General features: G+C 32.4%; 1 protein-coding gene across 1 annotated transcript in view; it reads right to left on the bottom strand.

Moving 5' to 3' along the window:
• Positions 1–1,556: 1,556 nt before the first annotated feature.
• The window catches only part of LOC137388372 (calcium-activated chloride channel regulator 4-like), a 40,351-nt gene continuing 25,302 nt past the window's right edge, over positions 1,557–16,605 (bottom strand). Inside the window, exons 9-14 of the mRNA XM_068074857.1 lie at positions 14,132–14,284; positions 12,568–12,705; positions 11,694–11,851; positions 9,662–9,697; positions 2,462–2,589; positions 1,557–1,710 (exon numbers count right to left, since the gene is read on the bottom strand). Of these exons, the coding sequence (XP_067930958.1) occupies positions 1,557–1,710; positions 2,462–2,589; positions 9,662–9,697; positions 11,694–11,851; positions 12,568–12,705; positions 14,132–14,284 (767 nt within the window). The remainder of the gene's footprint in view (positions 1,711–2,461; positions 2,590–9,661; positions 9,698–11,693; positions 11,852–12,567; positions 12,706–14,131; positions 14,285–16,605) is intronic.

A 16,605-nucleotide genomic window follows, 5' to 3' on the forward strand; every position in this document is an offset into this window, starting at 1 on the left:
AAAGTTTTCTTTACGTTTCTAAGAATTTTCTAAGGTGGCCTTTGCTTTGCCTGTTTAGGATCTCTCTCTTTCTCCCTTTCTAAGTGTTATGCCCTGTCCCTTTCTATCTTTTGTTCTTTTCAACAAAGCTTACTCCGTTACATCGGTTTTCTCATTTTTTGGTAGTTGATCAGCCATTCAATTGTTTAGGTTTGCCAAGTAGGTGGCGGTTGTCTATCCCTGTTCTGTTGTCCTTCAATTTTTCCTGTTACCGTCAAGTTTTCCAGGCCCTCCTATTGCAATATTTTCTTTTAAAAATGGTAGCGGTATTTTTTCTGATGTTTTTTATTAAGTTCATATCCTTCTGTGCTGTTATTGACACTTCCACATTTGTGAAATGATCTGTCCAAGATGATCTAAATACTTATTTTAGACACTATACTTCTACCTGTGCCTGTCTTCCTTCCTCTGAGTTAAAATTGTTCAATATCCACTACATGAATATGTAGTGGATGTTGAACAATTGTATGTATATGAATGTATGTACAATGAATTATATATTGTATGTATGTACAATGAATGTATATAACAACTCAACAAACTAGATAAATCTTCAATCCAGCACTGTGTTTATAATAGAATCACATATTCCTCTAACTAACTTTGCCAGAATGTAGTGTGTAAAAATATGTCGTTGCTTTATTTAAATATAAAGATCTCCTTCATCTTTTCATTAGTTGACGATGCAATGCTTTGGCAGCAAGTGGTATCTATTGTGATTCAGATATTGTGCTGAGTTTTCATATGAGGAACTTTGTTAGTAAATTCGGCAAGCTTCTTTATTTGCTAATTTAATAAGGTGTATGATTTTGTATTTGGCATGAAAGTTTGTATCAAGTAGTAATCTAGCATTTGTTGCATTTAATTAAATTATTCTTGTGTCACTGAGGAAAGCGGCTACTAAAAAGATGAAAAACTTATTTCAGTGGCTTTCAGCAAAAACAGATAAACAGGAAGTTGTGTGCAATGCCTGTTTTAATTTATAAATATTCCTAATTAGTTTGGATTGAATTTTAAAATAATTTTATTATATTTAAGTCTATACCTCAAAGTTGATGTATTAGTTGTCTATTGACAGTTTTTTACTTGTGTGTAAATGAGGCATTGTCAAACAATGTTTTAGCCACTGCAAAGCAAATCTAAAAAAGCATCAGACTCGTTGCTGTCATTTCAGTTTGTTTGAATAATTATCCTTGTCGCAAAAATCTTTGTTAAGCTTCCATCTTCTGAAATCAAATATTAATTTTGAAATGGTTTTAATTTTTTTTAAATGTAACAAGTGTTCTGATAAAAAAATCAAAATTAAAAAAAACTAATAAGTCAGAGCATTACGTTTTCCTCACATTAGAATTCTAAAAATAGTTCATAATGACTGCATCAAATATATTTCTGATTTTTGATCAAAGATATAAAAACCACTAAAATATTTTAAACTTAACACTTTGTTAAAATTAGAAGCATTAAAATATGTGTTAAACATTATTAGTTTGGATATGAAGAGCAAAGACCTAGTAAGGCTAATAATAAACAGCATTATTAAACACTTGATGATTTCCACGTCTATGATCATGCTGGAAACTGAATGGCTCTTGCGGCATAGAATAATAATGATCATTATTATAGGCGGAACCATAAAAGGTTACATGAGGAGAGGCTTGTCGGTAAGAGCGCCTGAAAATAGAAGAAATATACAATGAAACGGAAATTTGTGGTAATTTGAAAATTTTATCTTTGCTAGTGAGTCTAGCTTCTTTAAAAAGATGCTTAAGCAGCTGCTAACATAACATCAGTCAATTTTTAGCCATTTTTATCAGTATTGAAGTTTTAGTTAGGTTCTATCCAGCTTTAACCTTTCATTTTTAAATCTTCACCAATTATGGAAACTAGTTAAAACTATTTGCCGTCTACGTGAAGATTATGCACGATCTAAAATTGAAAATAAATTTGCAAAATCTTTCTAATGACTATGCACCACAAAACAAAAAAACTGTCTAAGTCTTGTTAAATTTAAACACAGTTTGCTAATGCGTTATAAATAACATCTATTGCATTTAAGATTATATCATGGCCAGCTTGAACTAAAACTATAAGACTCTGAAACGTTCTAAAATATTGATATTTGCTGAAGACCAATTGAATGCAAAGTTTCTAGTTCAGATAATGAATATAGTTGATATTGTATACTTTCAATATATTTGAAGTATGCTAATTTTATGGTAAAAATATTTAGTATGACTATTAGCATATGAAAAGTGAGTTGGTTGGCTTCTTTAAAAAGGTTCGCTTGTAGTTTCATTATAAATCACAACAAAAGCCAAATAGCGCATTGTGTTCCAACTAAATAAATATGTATGTTATAAAAGTAAGTTGATTTGACTAATCAAATGTCGGTCAGTTTTTGTGCTAAGAAAAACTATCTTACCTGTCTTTCAACTTGCTTTTAGAATTAAAGCTGTAGAGGCACATTGCTAGGCCAACAGCTAAAGCAAGGAACCCTCCAAGGCCAACACAGATCAAAATAATTGTTAGAGATGATGTCTTAGTTGTTATCTGTAAAGTAATCAATAAAATCAAGTTAAAACAATCCAGATAGAGTATGTAAATATAGGTGCCAGATTAACATAGTTACTCAGCGAATGCTCCTAAGTTTAACATTTAATTTTTTAATAATTTACACCCGGCGTTGCAAAAGCTCAAAAGTTACCATCAAACTACCAAATTTGCTAAAAAAACAGTTATTTTAAATTTATGGACAGATATGTAGCTTGGTACAATATAAACAATTGATTATAAATGTTTAAATCTAAAACAAAATAATTGTAACTTTATTGGTTTTTAAGAACTTGCATGAGTACCTATGAAATTCATAACAGTTTTATTTATTATAATAATTTTGCTACTGTTAAAAATAGATGACAACTAAGGAATAACAATAAAAAAAACTTATTTGATTAACTTTAAAATTCTTTTCACCGTCAAGTAAGATGCTGATCAAACTTTTTAATAAATATTATTCAATTTAAAATAAAAACCAGTAGTCCTCCGAGCAGAACCCGTTGCAATTTATGATTTGGTTAATTAGGTTTCTTCAAAATGACAATATTAAGCAGTCTCATGCATTGCTAATGCTTATGATGAATTCGCTAACTTCACCAAAAATTTACTGATCATGCTCAAGGTTTGGGTAGTGGGCAGATAAAAGAATGTAAAAAGATTATAATAATAAGAATAATAATAGACAATAATGTCATATATAATAGGCAATGCCAGGCATTCAATAAGTACTCAAACAAAATAATGTACATTAGATGCAATTACTCCATAATCATAATTAATCATCAGACAGTTATTAGCAATTTAATTTAGTATATTATCAAGTTTTAAGATTTTTTGATATGTTTCTATAACATGTCCAGTGTTTTTTGTTTGTCTGTTGGTCTGTTGTTTGTGTGTCCAGTTATAGCAATAAAGTTTTAGAAATGAAAAATAAGCTTTGCACTAGCCTTCAACTGAGATTTCACGGGTCTGCAGACAGACATTATATCATTCAAGCCAATCAGCCACAATTTTATATAAAGGAACAACTCTGCTCATATTCATTACATCTGTTACAATAGGCACGCTTGAAGAGCTTGCAAAAACACCATTGATTACTACTAGCACTAACATGATCATCAGATATGTCAATATGTAGGAATTACAAGCTGGCGTCATGGCTGTTATGATAGTAAGTTACTAGCGTAAATTACTCAAATTAGTAAATTTACTAATTTTACTATAGGGTAATTATTCAACCTAGCTATAAGCGACTACATTACCTGCAACTGTTTTTAAGCTGTTTGTCATGAGTTGTGCAAAACTGGGCAAATACAAAGAGTATATATACATATATAAATATATATATATATATATATATAGATATATACATATACAGTCAAACATGGATAACTCGTCCACGGATAGCTCGAACACATGGTTAATTCGAACATTTCCTTTGGTCCGTTCCCACGTAATGATAAATTGCTATAGATAACTCGAACTCAACACTATTAATTCGAACTGTTTTTTTGCCCAACAGCTACCGAAACGGTTGTTTTCGCTTTAGAAAATCACTTCATTCAAAGCCATAGAGGTAAACTTCATCTTTTCGTAATTCATAAGCGTCGTTATTACCACCATCGGCAAAATATTTTTGTCAACGACTTTTCTAAAAGTTTGGTGAAATTTGATTTATACTGCGATACGATGAATAGCACGGGCTAGCCGGGTCACGCGCGCAAGAATTTTCGCCACACACATACAAAACAAAAATCGCATGTTGTTTTGTATGTGCGTGGCGAAAATCTTTGAGTGTGTGACTCGGCTAGCCCGTGATGAATAGTTTTCCGACGTTGATTCTGTGTTGAATCAACGTCGGAATGTTGAATGTTTAAAACGTCTTAAAAATGTTGTAATTAAACGTATACGTTGTCTGAGCTACAAAAAACTATTCATCGTTTGACCTAAACACAGAATACGTATGTACATTCAATAAGTATCTATTAAAAAAGCGTGAGTGATATAGAATGTACCGTAAAACCTCGTAAAACTTCTAATTGAACTGCCTCGGAGTGTTGCTCTTAACGAATCCCAGGTAAAGTAAGATAATCTGCATAAACTTCAAAAAAAATGGCAAAATTGATCGTGGGTAAAACCCCAAAAGAAAAAAATGTCTTTTCTTTTGAGCATTTCAACAACGATCAAGTTTTGCCAATGTCAATCTGAAAAACGTCCTGGCAATAACATCACCTCAAACAACAAACCAATCTCAAGTGATAGAAAAATCTCTATACTTTTTCATGAAAACGTTTTAAACTTTACATTAGAAGCATTTTATTTGAAACAAGCCATTTGTGCTTTTGATTTATATTATAGTTTGCATATGTACATGTATCTACTAATAAATAAGTGAATATATGGACTTGTGAAAGTGCTCTGATAACTTGAATACTCTGATAATTCGAACACTTTTGCTCGGTCCCTTGAAGTTCGAGTTATCCATGTTTGACTGTATATATATATATATATATATAGATATAGATACAAATGGTACCATCAAAGATATAGAAGAAGGGTACAAGTACTTGGAGATTATGCAAAGCAACATCAACCACGAAGCCGTGGTACGTCACAAAGCCATTACCGAATACAAGAAACGCCTTCGGCAGGTCTTACGGAGCCAGCTCAGTGCTAAGAACCAAGTCATGGCAATAAATACCTACGCACTGCCAGTAATAAGATATCCATCAGGCATAATAAAGTGGACTGAGGAAGCCATCAAAGAAACAGATATAGCAACTCGTAAACTGCTGACCATGCATAGAGCACTCCACCCAAATCTGATACGACTAAATTGTATCTTGATAAGAAAGATGGCGGTAGGGGACTCAAAAGTGTACAGCAGACAGTGAAAGAGGAGGAGCAAAACATCAAAGCATATGCAGCCTCCATGCCAATTCAGATAAGTTGCTGGCAGAATTTCAATCGACCGCTCTTACAACGAACCTACGCCCTGATGATGAGGAAATTGACTGGCACACGAAACCTCTTCATGGTGCTTACCACCAACAAATATCTAAGGTTGGCAATCTTCACCAGACATATATTTGGCTGAACAAAGGAAACCTAACGGCCAATACAGAGTCGCTAATCATGGCAGCCCAGGAGCACATGCTCCCAACAAGGCAACTCCAAACGAAAATCTATCACACTAGAGATGATGCTAGATGCAGACTGTGCAAAGATGCACTTGAGACCATCCATCACATCATCAGCGGATGCAAACAGCTAGCAGGAAACGCATACACTGAGTGGCATAATCATGTCGCAGGTGTTGTGTATAAAAGTCTATGTGACGAGTATGGCTTTAATAAACCACAACAGTAATTAAGTCACTGGTGGGAAGCTCCTGGTAAGGTCAATGAAAATGACTGCGCTAAAATCCTCTGGGACTTCTACATCCGAACTGACAAGCATGTCCTAGCAAACCAACCAGATATAGTGGTGGTAGACAACGAGAACAAGAGGGCTACTATAATAAATATAGCAGTTCCCAATGACTAAAATATAGCCAGCAAAGAAAAAGAAAAGGTAGAGAAATATCTCCCTCTTGGAGAAAAGATTGAAAAATGCTGGAATGTAAGAACAACTGAAATCCCAGTAGTCATTGGGGCACTGGGCGCAATAACACCGGCGCATAAAATGTGGCTTGCCCAAATACCAACAACAATCAACTCAGGTGAGTTGCAGTAAAGTGCGCTATTGGGAACAGCTAAGATCTTGAGGCGAGTGCTCAAACTCCCAGGTATCTGGTTAGTTAAACTGAGTTAGAGCAGAATTTACCACCCATACGGGGTATCCGGGGTGAGGAAACAACTTTTTTATGTATATATATAAATGTTTATATACATATTTCAAAGTTTGTATGTCTGAGTGTCCTTCGGTATGTCTGGCTATTAAAATTATGGAATTAACATCTCGCATTGTGCTGGATTAGAATTCAAAGCGAATACCAACCACAGGTTGTACTCCAATTGTCTAACTACGAGTCTACGAAGGTTTGTATGATTCATAGCTCTTACTATATACACCCTTTTCTCCATTGCCCGTAATAAATTATTTATTATATATATACATTTATATAATATATATTATGTATAATACATATATGTAATACATATATTATATATATATATATTTTATAACAAACAAAGAAAAAAAATATATAAATATATATATAGTTGCCCCGATTTTGGTAACGGTATCGGTGCCGATATGGGTGTTAAGTATCTGAATCGGTATCGGCCGAACCTTTCTTTAAAAATCTGAAACTTTCGATCCTTTTTACAGATCATCTATTTAGCAGAAAACCGTATTTTAGCCTGCTACACTAATAAAAAAGTAATCAGCAGCAAGCTCCTTACTTTTACCTAATGAATATTGGGCCTACCACACAATTTATTTCATGTATATAACCTGATCAACACAGCTGAGGAACCTCTTTGCTTTAGTCAGGACATAATCACAAAGTTTGGTATTACCCAATTACAGCGATAGGATTTATTACAGACAATCACGAACAAGATAACAAAGCTGGGAGACAGGAATGCAGTGTAATATTTCTATTTAATAGCATCACGAAAGTAATTTAAACAGTTTTTGCATAAAATTATCTATCACTCTCTTGATCCTGACAATACAATGCATTGTTTGTATTGTACAAAAAATGGTAATCCCAGTGGCTTATCATTATTAGCCTGTCCTCATTAATTTGTGGCAAATGAGTCACACTTCAGTACGACTGGCTACATTGATAGTGATAGAAGAAAGGGACTTCTTGAGTAGAGAATTGAATCACTAACGATTATTAAAAGAAACATTGATTTGCTCTAAACTTGTACAGGCGCAGCAGTTTGTTCAGCTATAGAGAAACGACTTCGTTATCACAGACAGAACTGTATCACGAACAGTAATCTCACGACCAAACAGAGCGAAGCGATTGGTTGGGAGATTTATGATAAATGCCCATGTGCACACAACTCACAAAAATTATTCATCAAAAATGAGACGAACCCTTGTATCAAAATTTCATCAACAAATTTAACCATCGTTTTGTAGAGTCGTTAAAGTATAATAACAATACAAAACACATACAAACCTATTTGAATATGTTACCAAGTCTTTGTAAACCGTCGTTATTATCTTAAAACTTACACATTTAATCGGATTGTACACAAATAGACAGATTTATTTGGACTAAAATTGCCACAAAACGCTTGAAAAGCTCGGTTTAATAAAAATTAAGACCGAAAATTGAAACGCCAATAAAGCCGTGCACAAATTGTACAACTATTTAGCAGTGCGCATTTCACAAGAAAACCCTGCTAATTTCACCAGTCTATGGCCTTGTTTATTTGTAATCGAATTCATTCCAAGGTTTCTGTAATAAACGTAGACAGTTTGAGGCGTAAACCGATTTACAGGTACGAAATTGTGGTACATAGTTTATCAGCCTATGTTTTTTTGTCCAATCACCGAAGGTTTCATTGAACTATTTAAAACGTTAGCCGAAATTCTTCACAACTTATGTACAAGCTAGGGCCGAACTGCAATGCCCCTTTATGACGAGGCATTCTTCTCGATCTAGCATGGGGTTTGACAATACACAAGAGTCAAGGTCCTACCATAGCTAAAGCTGTCATTGATATAGGCCACAACGGAATGACCACTGGAATATCGTTTGTTGCTCTCTCGAGTTCGAAACATCAATGACTTATTGTTAACAACTTCGCTAGGGAGCGCATCACTCGATTAGCTATCAATGACCAATTCTTACAACGCAAAATAGAGGAGACTAGACTGCACGACATTTAACAGATACTGTATAGCCTACTTATAACAGACATTGTAATATCAACAATTAACCAATTACCTGTATACCTGGTTTCAACCCAACATTGTCACCAAAATAAATTGTTATAGTTGCACCTTTTTGGAATCGTGCTCCCTCAAATTTATTGTAAATCACCTCAAACAAGTCTCACTTACACTACACACTGTCAATTCTTGCTGAAAACTACTTTTTTAACAATCAGCAGTACCCTTTTTTTCCACTATCACTTTGGTTGTGGGCTGTATGACGGTAAAATTTCTAGTTACCTTTATTTACTAATTACAAGAAACATCGACTGTTTTGTTACTACATCCACGGCATGTCGGTTGTGGATATTTATATATTTTTTTCCATAAATACAAACAAATTAGTACATTAATATTTATATTTTCTCTGCATTATGTTTATATTTGCATAATAAAAGAACAGCTATCTATGCAACACAAAAGATTTTAATCAGATTAATTTTCAATAAGAATCGGTATATCGGATTGGTATCTGAATCGGCTGGTGAATATAGAATCGGGGCATCTCTATCAATATATATATATATGTATATATACATATATAGACAATTGAGAACCATATATTTTCATATATATATATTATATTAATATTTTATATTATATTAATTTATATATATATTAATATATATATATATTAATGTATAAATATTAAAATGTATAAATATATTAATGTATTAATATATATATATATTAATATCTATATATTATGTATATTTATATATAACCATGCAAAAAAAATGAATTTGCATGTAAATATGTATATTTTTGTTCATACACATGTATGAAAATATGTAATTTTGATTTATATACAACTAAATGCGTAATATTTATATATATAAAAGTAAATATGTGATCGTTAAGGGTATACATGTAAATTTGTACATATTTATGTATATAAAAATAAAAAAGTGCAAAGAACTTGTTAGAATGACAGCTTTTCAAAGCATGTTGTTCGTATTGTTTATTTTCTTTCAATTATTATTATACTCAAGCTAGTGAAAAATGAATTACACTTTACTTCCAATAGGTTTAAATCTAGGTTTAATTAAATATTTTTGATTTGAAACAACCTTTTGCTTAGTAGGCTGATATACATTGAGAATAAACTAGAGCCGCAATGCACATTTTAGGGTAAAACCAGTATGCTTAAAATTTTGTTACTAACCTCAGTTGGTTGGTTTGTGGTGGTTGTCGTAGGACCCTGCAAAACAAATTCACAGTAGTGTGTGTATTGAGTACGCTAATTCTTTTATTATTTTTAATGCCCAAGTAGTGCATTTCTTATATCAATGGTTTAAAGCTATTCAACTATTTGATAATTATTAACAATGCATGTAAAACTTATTTCTATACCTAAAATACAATTTCTATATCTAAAATAGTTTTCCTTTTAAAACTGATTGCAAACTAAGCAATATAATCAGCTCTCTTTTGCCAAAAGCTTGACTAACAAATCAATATCAGAGTAGCTTGATTATTGACTAACTTTAAAGGTTTTAAAAATGCTTTAAAACTGGTACTTTGACATTTTTTGATTTGCAAACAACATTTATTTGTGGAAACTAATAAAATGAATTAGTTTCTGTACCACATAATTTTCATTCTTGTCGTACAAAGTAGCATGTGCTAATGATTAATAAGATTGATGACTGCATTAGCAAGCATAATCTCACTCAGCAGTGTAAATCTGTTGACGTTCTCAATCACAGAGCCAAATAGGTAGTGAAAAAGTTTAGTGACAAAATAATAAAAGCTACCAGATAACACAAAAATTGCTATTTGTTACCTAAGAACATCTGACTGAAAATGAAAAAAGTTATTTGCCGCATCAGGTAGAAAATTCTTGGCTAGTTATAAATAAACTTCAGAAAAGCTGACTCCTCGATTTCAATCTTTTAAACAGTTTCAAGGCTTTTAAAATTTGAATGTTACTACGGAATGTTTAAAGTAAAAGCTCATTAATGCTGTAAACCGCAAGAGAGTTGAACAAGATAGTGTTTAACAGCCAAAAAAGTAAAAGATATATAGTGTGCTGTTTTACGCTTCTAAAAAGGTAAAGTTTTTTGAAAACTTTTACTGCAGTAGGTCATTGCGCCAATTATGATCGGCTGCTATTTTTGTTTTTGCTGAAGATGTTTGAACCAATTTTTTAAACTAATATTGTATCAGCTGGGTTTTCTTCATAAGGTCAAACATGGTCTTTGACTGCTTTTTGCTAGACTTGCCTAGTGCGTTATGCTGCTGTTTGTGCGCTAGTTAATGTCAATTATCATCAAGCTTCTGTTTTACGTCATTGTTTTTCATATTAACAAACACCTAGCAAACCACATCTCAACGTATTACATATAGTTATGACTACAACTAATGAGAGTTTCATCCCCTGACAACACTATTAATTTGGAAGCTAGCAAGCATTTCAATTGGATAAGTACCCTATTGTTGATTTACTTGCTAATGTACTTGATTTGAGTAGGATTTGAATAAGAAAACGCTATAATCAGTTAAGTTGAACAAAAAGCGGTTGTGTAGATAAGCGTATATCAAAGAAACATGAAACTACAGCAAAGAAAGATTGTCTGTTCAGAAAAACCTGTATCGAACAAACAATAGTTTGACTACTAAATAACCCCAGATATATAAACTGCCTCTGGTCATTTTTTCGGTATTACATAATGATACTAAAATCTACTGCAATTGCATAATCAAAATAGTCTGGTTCATTCTTAAACGAACCAGCTCAATCAAAACTAGTAATTTTTCACAATGTGTTATGATTAACAAAAAATTACAATGTTAATCACACCATTCATTGATCTTTACTAAAGGCTTTCGGAGCTTCCAGCACAACCTCGGTTGTATGCCATCTAATCCATTGCGTAAAAATGATCCACTTAAGCTTTTTTTAAACATCAGATACTTTTTTATTAACTTCAAATTCACTATACCTACACTTTAGTTTGAGCTAAATTTACTTATAATTTACCAATAATCTGCCCTGGTCGAATTAACAGCATCACCAATTATACGGTGCATGATCTTTTGGTAGTTCTTTTTTCCGCTATGAATGTTTGCGCAATATGGGACCATTTTATTTGCAGCTTTTAGTTACATTCATACATTGATGAAAAAAGTAAACACAAAACACTAGATATATTTCCCGTAACAACATAAAATATAATTAGAGAAACATTACTCACATATAGAACAGCGATAACAGCCGGGTCTACATATGATGCTGAAACAGGGTTAGACCAGTTGGCATAGTTGTTGCTAGAGTCATATGTTCTGATCCGAAAATAGTAGGTGCTGATGTTAGCTGACTCAGGAAGGCCAATCATTGCTGGAGTAATAGCACCTAAAACATGCATACAATATTAAATTTTTCTACTTCCAACATCAAAACGTTTTGAAGAATTTGAGCTTCCTAATCTTTCAAGATTTTTAGCAACATTATGGTTGTTTCAAAAATATTTTGAGAAAGCTTTTTATAAATAAGCAGAATTATTTTTTGCAAAAGTCATGGTTCTGCACCCCTCTTTCCGTCATCGCAAAGTTTTGCGTTTGTTACCTCATACTCAGATGTCTCAGAGCTGGAATGTTTGCGTTGATCTTTGTTATGGGCAATATGAGCTTGAGGTTTTTCATTCATATCTGTGTATTGATCTTATTTCAGCTGTTTTGTACACCTATGGTATTTTTAACTATGCACAACTGTTCTAAGCTTTACAGAAAACCATTAAGTTGTAGCAACTAAACATGTTCACAATGATCTCCAACCTTGAATGCTATAAATTTATAAAATTTCGTCAATTTTGTCTTGCATGAAAGCAATTTTAAACTTTTCTGACATGCACTGTTTTTACAACAAATGCTTGCTATAATCTAGCACAAAGTCAAGCAAATAATATAGACATACTGCAACAAGTGTTATATCAGAATAATTATTATGCAGTAGAGACATTAAAACTGCAAAGTAAAATTCTATGTTCTAGCTATTAATATGAGTACAATTTTTTACAACATGATATAAAAAACATCGAGTTACTGGAGCATTATTATTGTGAAACTTACCGGCATTGACCTGCATTTCAAGTGGACTTCCGGCTTCTACCAGAAATGTAGAAACATCGCTTAGAATGAGTTCTGATGCAAGATTGATCATGGCATCTATGGAGACCTCTGCACCGACCCCAAATTCATATCCAGACACTACAAGCAATATTCATCACTTTTTGAAAGTTAGCTTAGTTTTAAAAATATGTTTTGTAAACAATTTTTTTGTAAAAATCAATTATGTCCAACTCACACTGAGCTTATTCTGCTCCTAAAAGGCTGGTTCACAGTATATCATCGTATGTCATTGTTAGTCACACAATAATTTAGAGATCATCTATAATAAGGATGTTCACACTATCACAAGCTTATAAGTGTTTACACCAGGAAGTTTCTACACCATGGTTATCTCATTATACAATATACTAGTAGAAACAATAAAACACTAGTTCTGCGAGAACTGTAATAAAACCAATATTATTCAATCAATCCGTGTCGACAAATCACTATCACCAAAGTGCAACACAATGCACAGGCCGTCGAAGGTGCCCGGTGAATTTTCAGGAAATTCTGGCAGCTGTAAACTTTCCTCAACTATCTGCGTTGTCTCAACGATGCCTTCGGTTTACAGTGCACATAATTGACAAATAATTACTGAGATGACGACTTCGACTTACGGTGATATAATGTGAACAAGCCTAAAATAAATGTTAATTGAAAGTTTTGGTCAAAACTGCATAATCTGGTAAAAACTTTGTTCAAAAATGAATAGGTAGTCTGCTTAGTACCAAAAACCCAGTTTTAAACAGGCCCATTCGTTTTGTACTAACATTAACTTTTAGATTCTGGTTATCAAAAATCTCACCAAGATACATACAAATCGTGACCAAAATTTAACCATTGAGAACAGTTATTCTCTAAATCTGCCTTGCCTCAAAAATGCCTCTTAAACTAGATGGTTAATGTGTTCTAACTGCCAAAATGAATTTTAGCAATAGCTTTTATTAACAGTATCTAACCACACTCAAAATAGACAATATGATCATGTGATTTTTTATTATTTTTATCCAACAATACATAACTACAAATGCTAAAAAAATTAGACCATTTTGGACAAATTTAAACCATGCAAATTTGATAAAAAGTGAGCCAGTTTTTTTGTACAGCTGTTCATCAGAATAATTTTGTTTTTTATTTCCGCAAGGTCAAACTGTCACTTTACCAGATTTTTGTAACAAATGGATCTGCGAACAAAAAAGATTACCCAAAACCTACAAATTGATCAGGGTTATAGAAGACTTGCAGTTATCAGTCAAATTATAAGTTTAGAATCAAATTAACTTTGTGATAAAATTTAAAAATTAAATTTTGTGGGTAATTGTTTCCAGAGATTTTCTTCAGGATCTTTGAACATTGTCTTCAATTCAAATAATCACACAACAGAAATAATTGTGCTAACCTTTTTTTGGTGGTTTTTCATTTTCTTTTATAAAACATTTTTTCACAAATACATTTACATTTTGCAGGTAGTTTGCAATTGAAAAGTTGAGCATTTAAAGCTCTATAACACTCAGGTGTATACCTCTACCCATGTTGAGATCTTCTCCAGGAGCTGTCCAAGCAAGGGTAACTTTACCATTATCTTCTGACACTGCTAGGACCGTAAGGTCTGTTATCTTTTCTGGTGGGGTGGTGTCATTGAGTTGAACCCAGTTGTCAATCACTATCACTCCCCCTGTCAAAAAACTTCAATTTTTTCAAACAAGCGCAATCTTTGTTTTACAATAGCAAACTTTTTTTCTAGTAGCCAACATTCTTTGGACTTTTGTAAACATTTTTATAGGAAAAATAACACTTGAAACACTAAAAACAGAAACATTTATTTAACAGCCAAAATTATTTAAGCTTTTCAAAAAAAATGTATGGCAAAATAGCTTTTGCATTATAAATTTAGGGAAATATTTACAAACTTGCCATTTGCTGTTGAAAAATTAAAAAAATTGATCCGTTTTTTCAGCAAAAATTATTACAAATAACAACTCGTTTACTCACTATGCCTTTCAAATATTGCTTCAAAATACATATTGACTGTTTTTGTTAAAATATGAACACCTCTGAAACTTGCTATGTAAAAATAAATACGTTGTGCAAATTTCAATTTATAATGCATAGGATTATAAATATATATATATTTGTTACTGCAACTTATGACCATTTGAAAGAATTCTTTGAGATAAAACGAAAAGAATTAAAGGAATGAGGTTACACAGCTCAATGCTAATAATATAAAAGTAATAATGATAATAATGACGATGATGATGTAATACATATATATGTGCTTCCAGCTTAATTCTTCAAAATTATTCAGTTAGCAGTCCTAGCAGAAACCACTTGTTTAATGCTAAAAACTTTTGATGATGCATAAAAATATACTCGCTTCATTTCATTGGGAATGGTTTACACGACGTTGAATCAAAATTAAATGATTAATCGTTAAATACATAATCAATAGTAATCAATTTGTAATTTATGGCTCACAAAAGTTTTAATATATGGTTTAGCACACATTGGGAAAATATTCTTCAGTGTTTTTATTGAATTTGAATAAAAATTGTTTGGCTTGAAGTTTACAAAATTCAAAAAAAAATTGTTCTGAAAGTAGCTATGTTTTACGAGCGTTGAGCATATTCAGTGTTTACAGAAAATGGTTGGACTTTATTGCAAAACAGCCATCAGAGCTGACACTGGATATGGCAACAGTTAAATCAAACTTTATAAAGAGTTTTCAAAAATCCTTGCTTACAAAACAGTTTTTTTCTTACTATTGATGAACCAATAAGCAAACACTTACATGCAAATGCTGAATTAGATGTCTGCATGATTTAGTATTTTTTCTATTACGCGCTTTTAAATCGGAAAAAATTTAAAATTTTTAACGCTTTAATACGTCTTACTCACAATGCCTTAGCAAAAAACCTTTGCATGGATTGTATTGTGAGCTGAGCGCAAAATTATTGTAACTTCATATAGAACATAAGGGAAAGTACAACAGTTTTGCGCTCAGCCCACGGTATAGTCATAGCTCATGCATCTGTTTACAAGTTGAAATATTATGGCTCAATTAATGCAGCTAAATGCATGATAAAGTTTATTACAAAAGTCAACAGAACTGTTGCAAACCGTAAATGGAATATTTGAAACAAATTGTGCTATATTTTTAACCATTTCTCTTTTAATAGGAGTGGTTTATTAGAGGCAAATGCCAAATAGAGGGCGGGTTTGTGTTCTTTTGACTAATTCATCAAGGTTTTTAAAAATAAATTCCAACGGAAACATGGGATAAGCGATGCCAATTTTAAATATAATTTGCACTTTATTTTTGGCAGAACAACATTAACTTCATCAGTCTCAGCATTTTCGATGAAAGTTTTTTATATAAATTGAATAATCAAATCAAGGTAAACAATGAACTAATTCCATGAAAAAAAACTTAGCCTCAAGCAGCAAATAAAATGTTTGATAGTGTTGATTGCTAATTTTTTTTAAATCTATAAATGTTTGGAATTAAATGACAGATTTTGATATGTCATAACCTTGGCTGATATTACATTGTCTGATGTTCTTCAAGGGTACTCTCATTGGTCTATTTTTTGTGTACTTTTTATGGCAATCATGATATCACGCACACAGTTTGACGTTGTTTCCTCATGTTAATCAAAGAGGGGCAACTCCCTATAATACTCTTTTCTTAATCTGTGCAAACCTATTTTATCTTAACTGGTTTCTGTCCTCTCTGTATTTACCTGTTTGAACCAATACAAGACTATGAGCGCCTAATCCTAATTAACTAGTAACTTTCTACAGGTTATGGGCCCAGGAACGTTATATGTACTGTGTAACTAGTTAGATTAGTCATCTGAGATCATTATGGACATTAAATGGAGTGTAGACAAACTTCCTAGCAGCAACTATTCCACATGGACGTTTAAGATTAAACATCTGATGATTGTTAAGGAGCTATTTGGATATATTGATGGAACTACGGTTGCTCCGGCA

This window comes from Watersipora subatra, chromosome 2, assembly GCF_963576615.1.
Source record: "Watersipora subatra chromosome 2, tzWatSuba1.1, whole genome shotgun sequence".
NCBI classification, from domain to species: Eukaryota; Metazoa; Bryozoa; class Gymnolaemata; order Cheilostomatida; family Watersiporidae; genus Watersipora; species Watersipora subatra.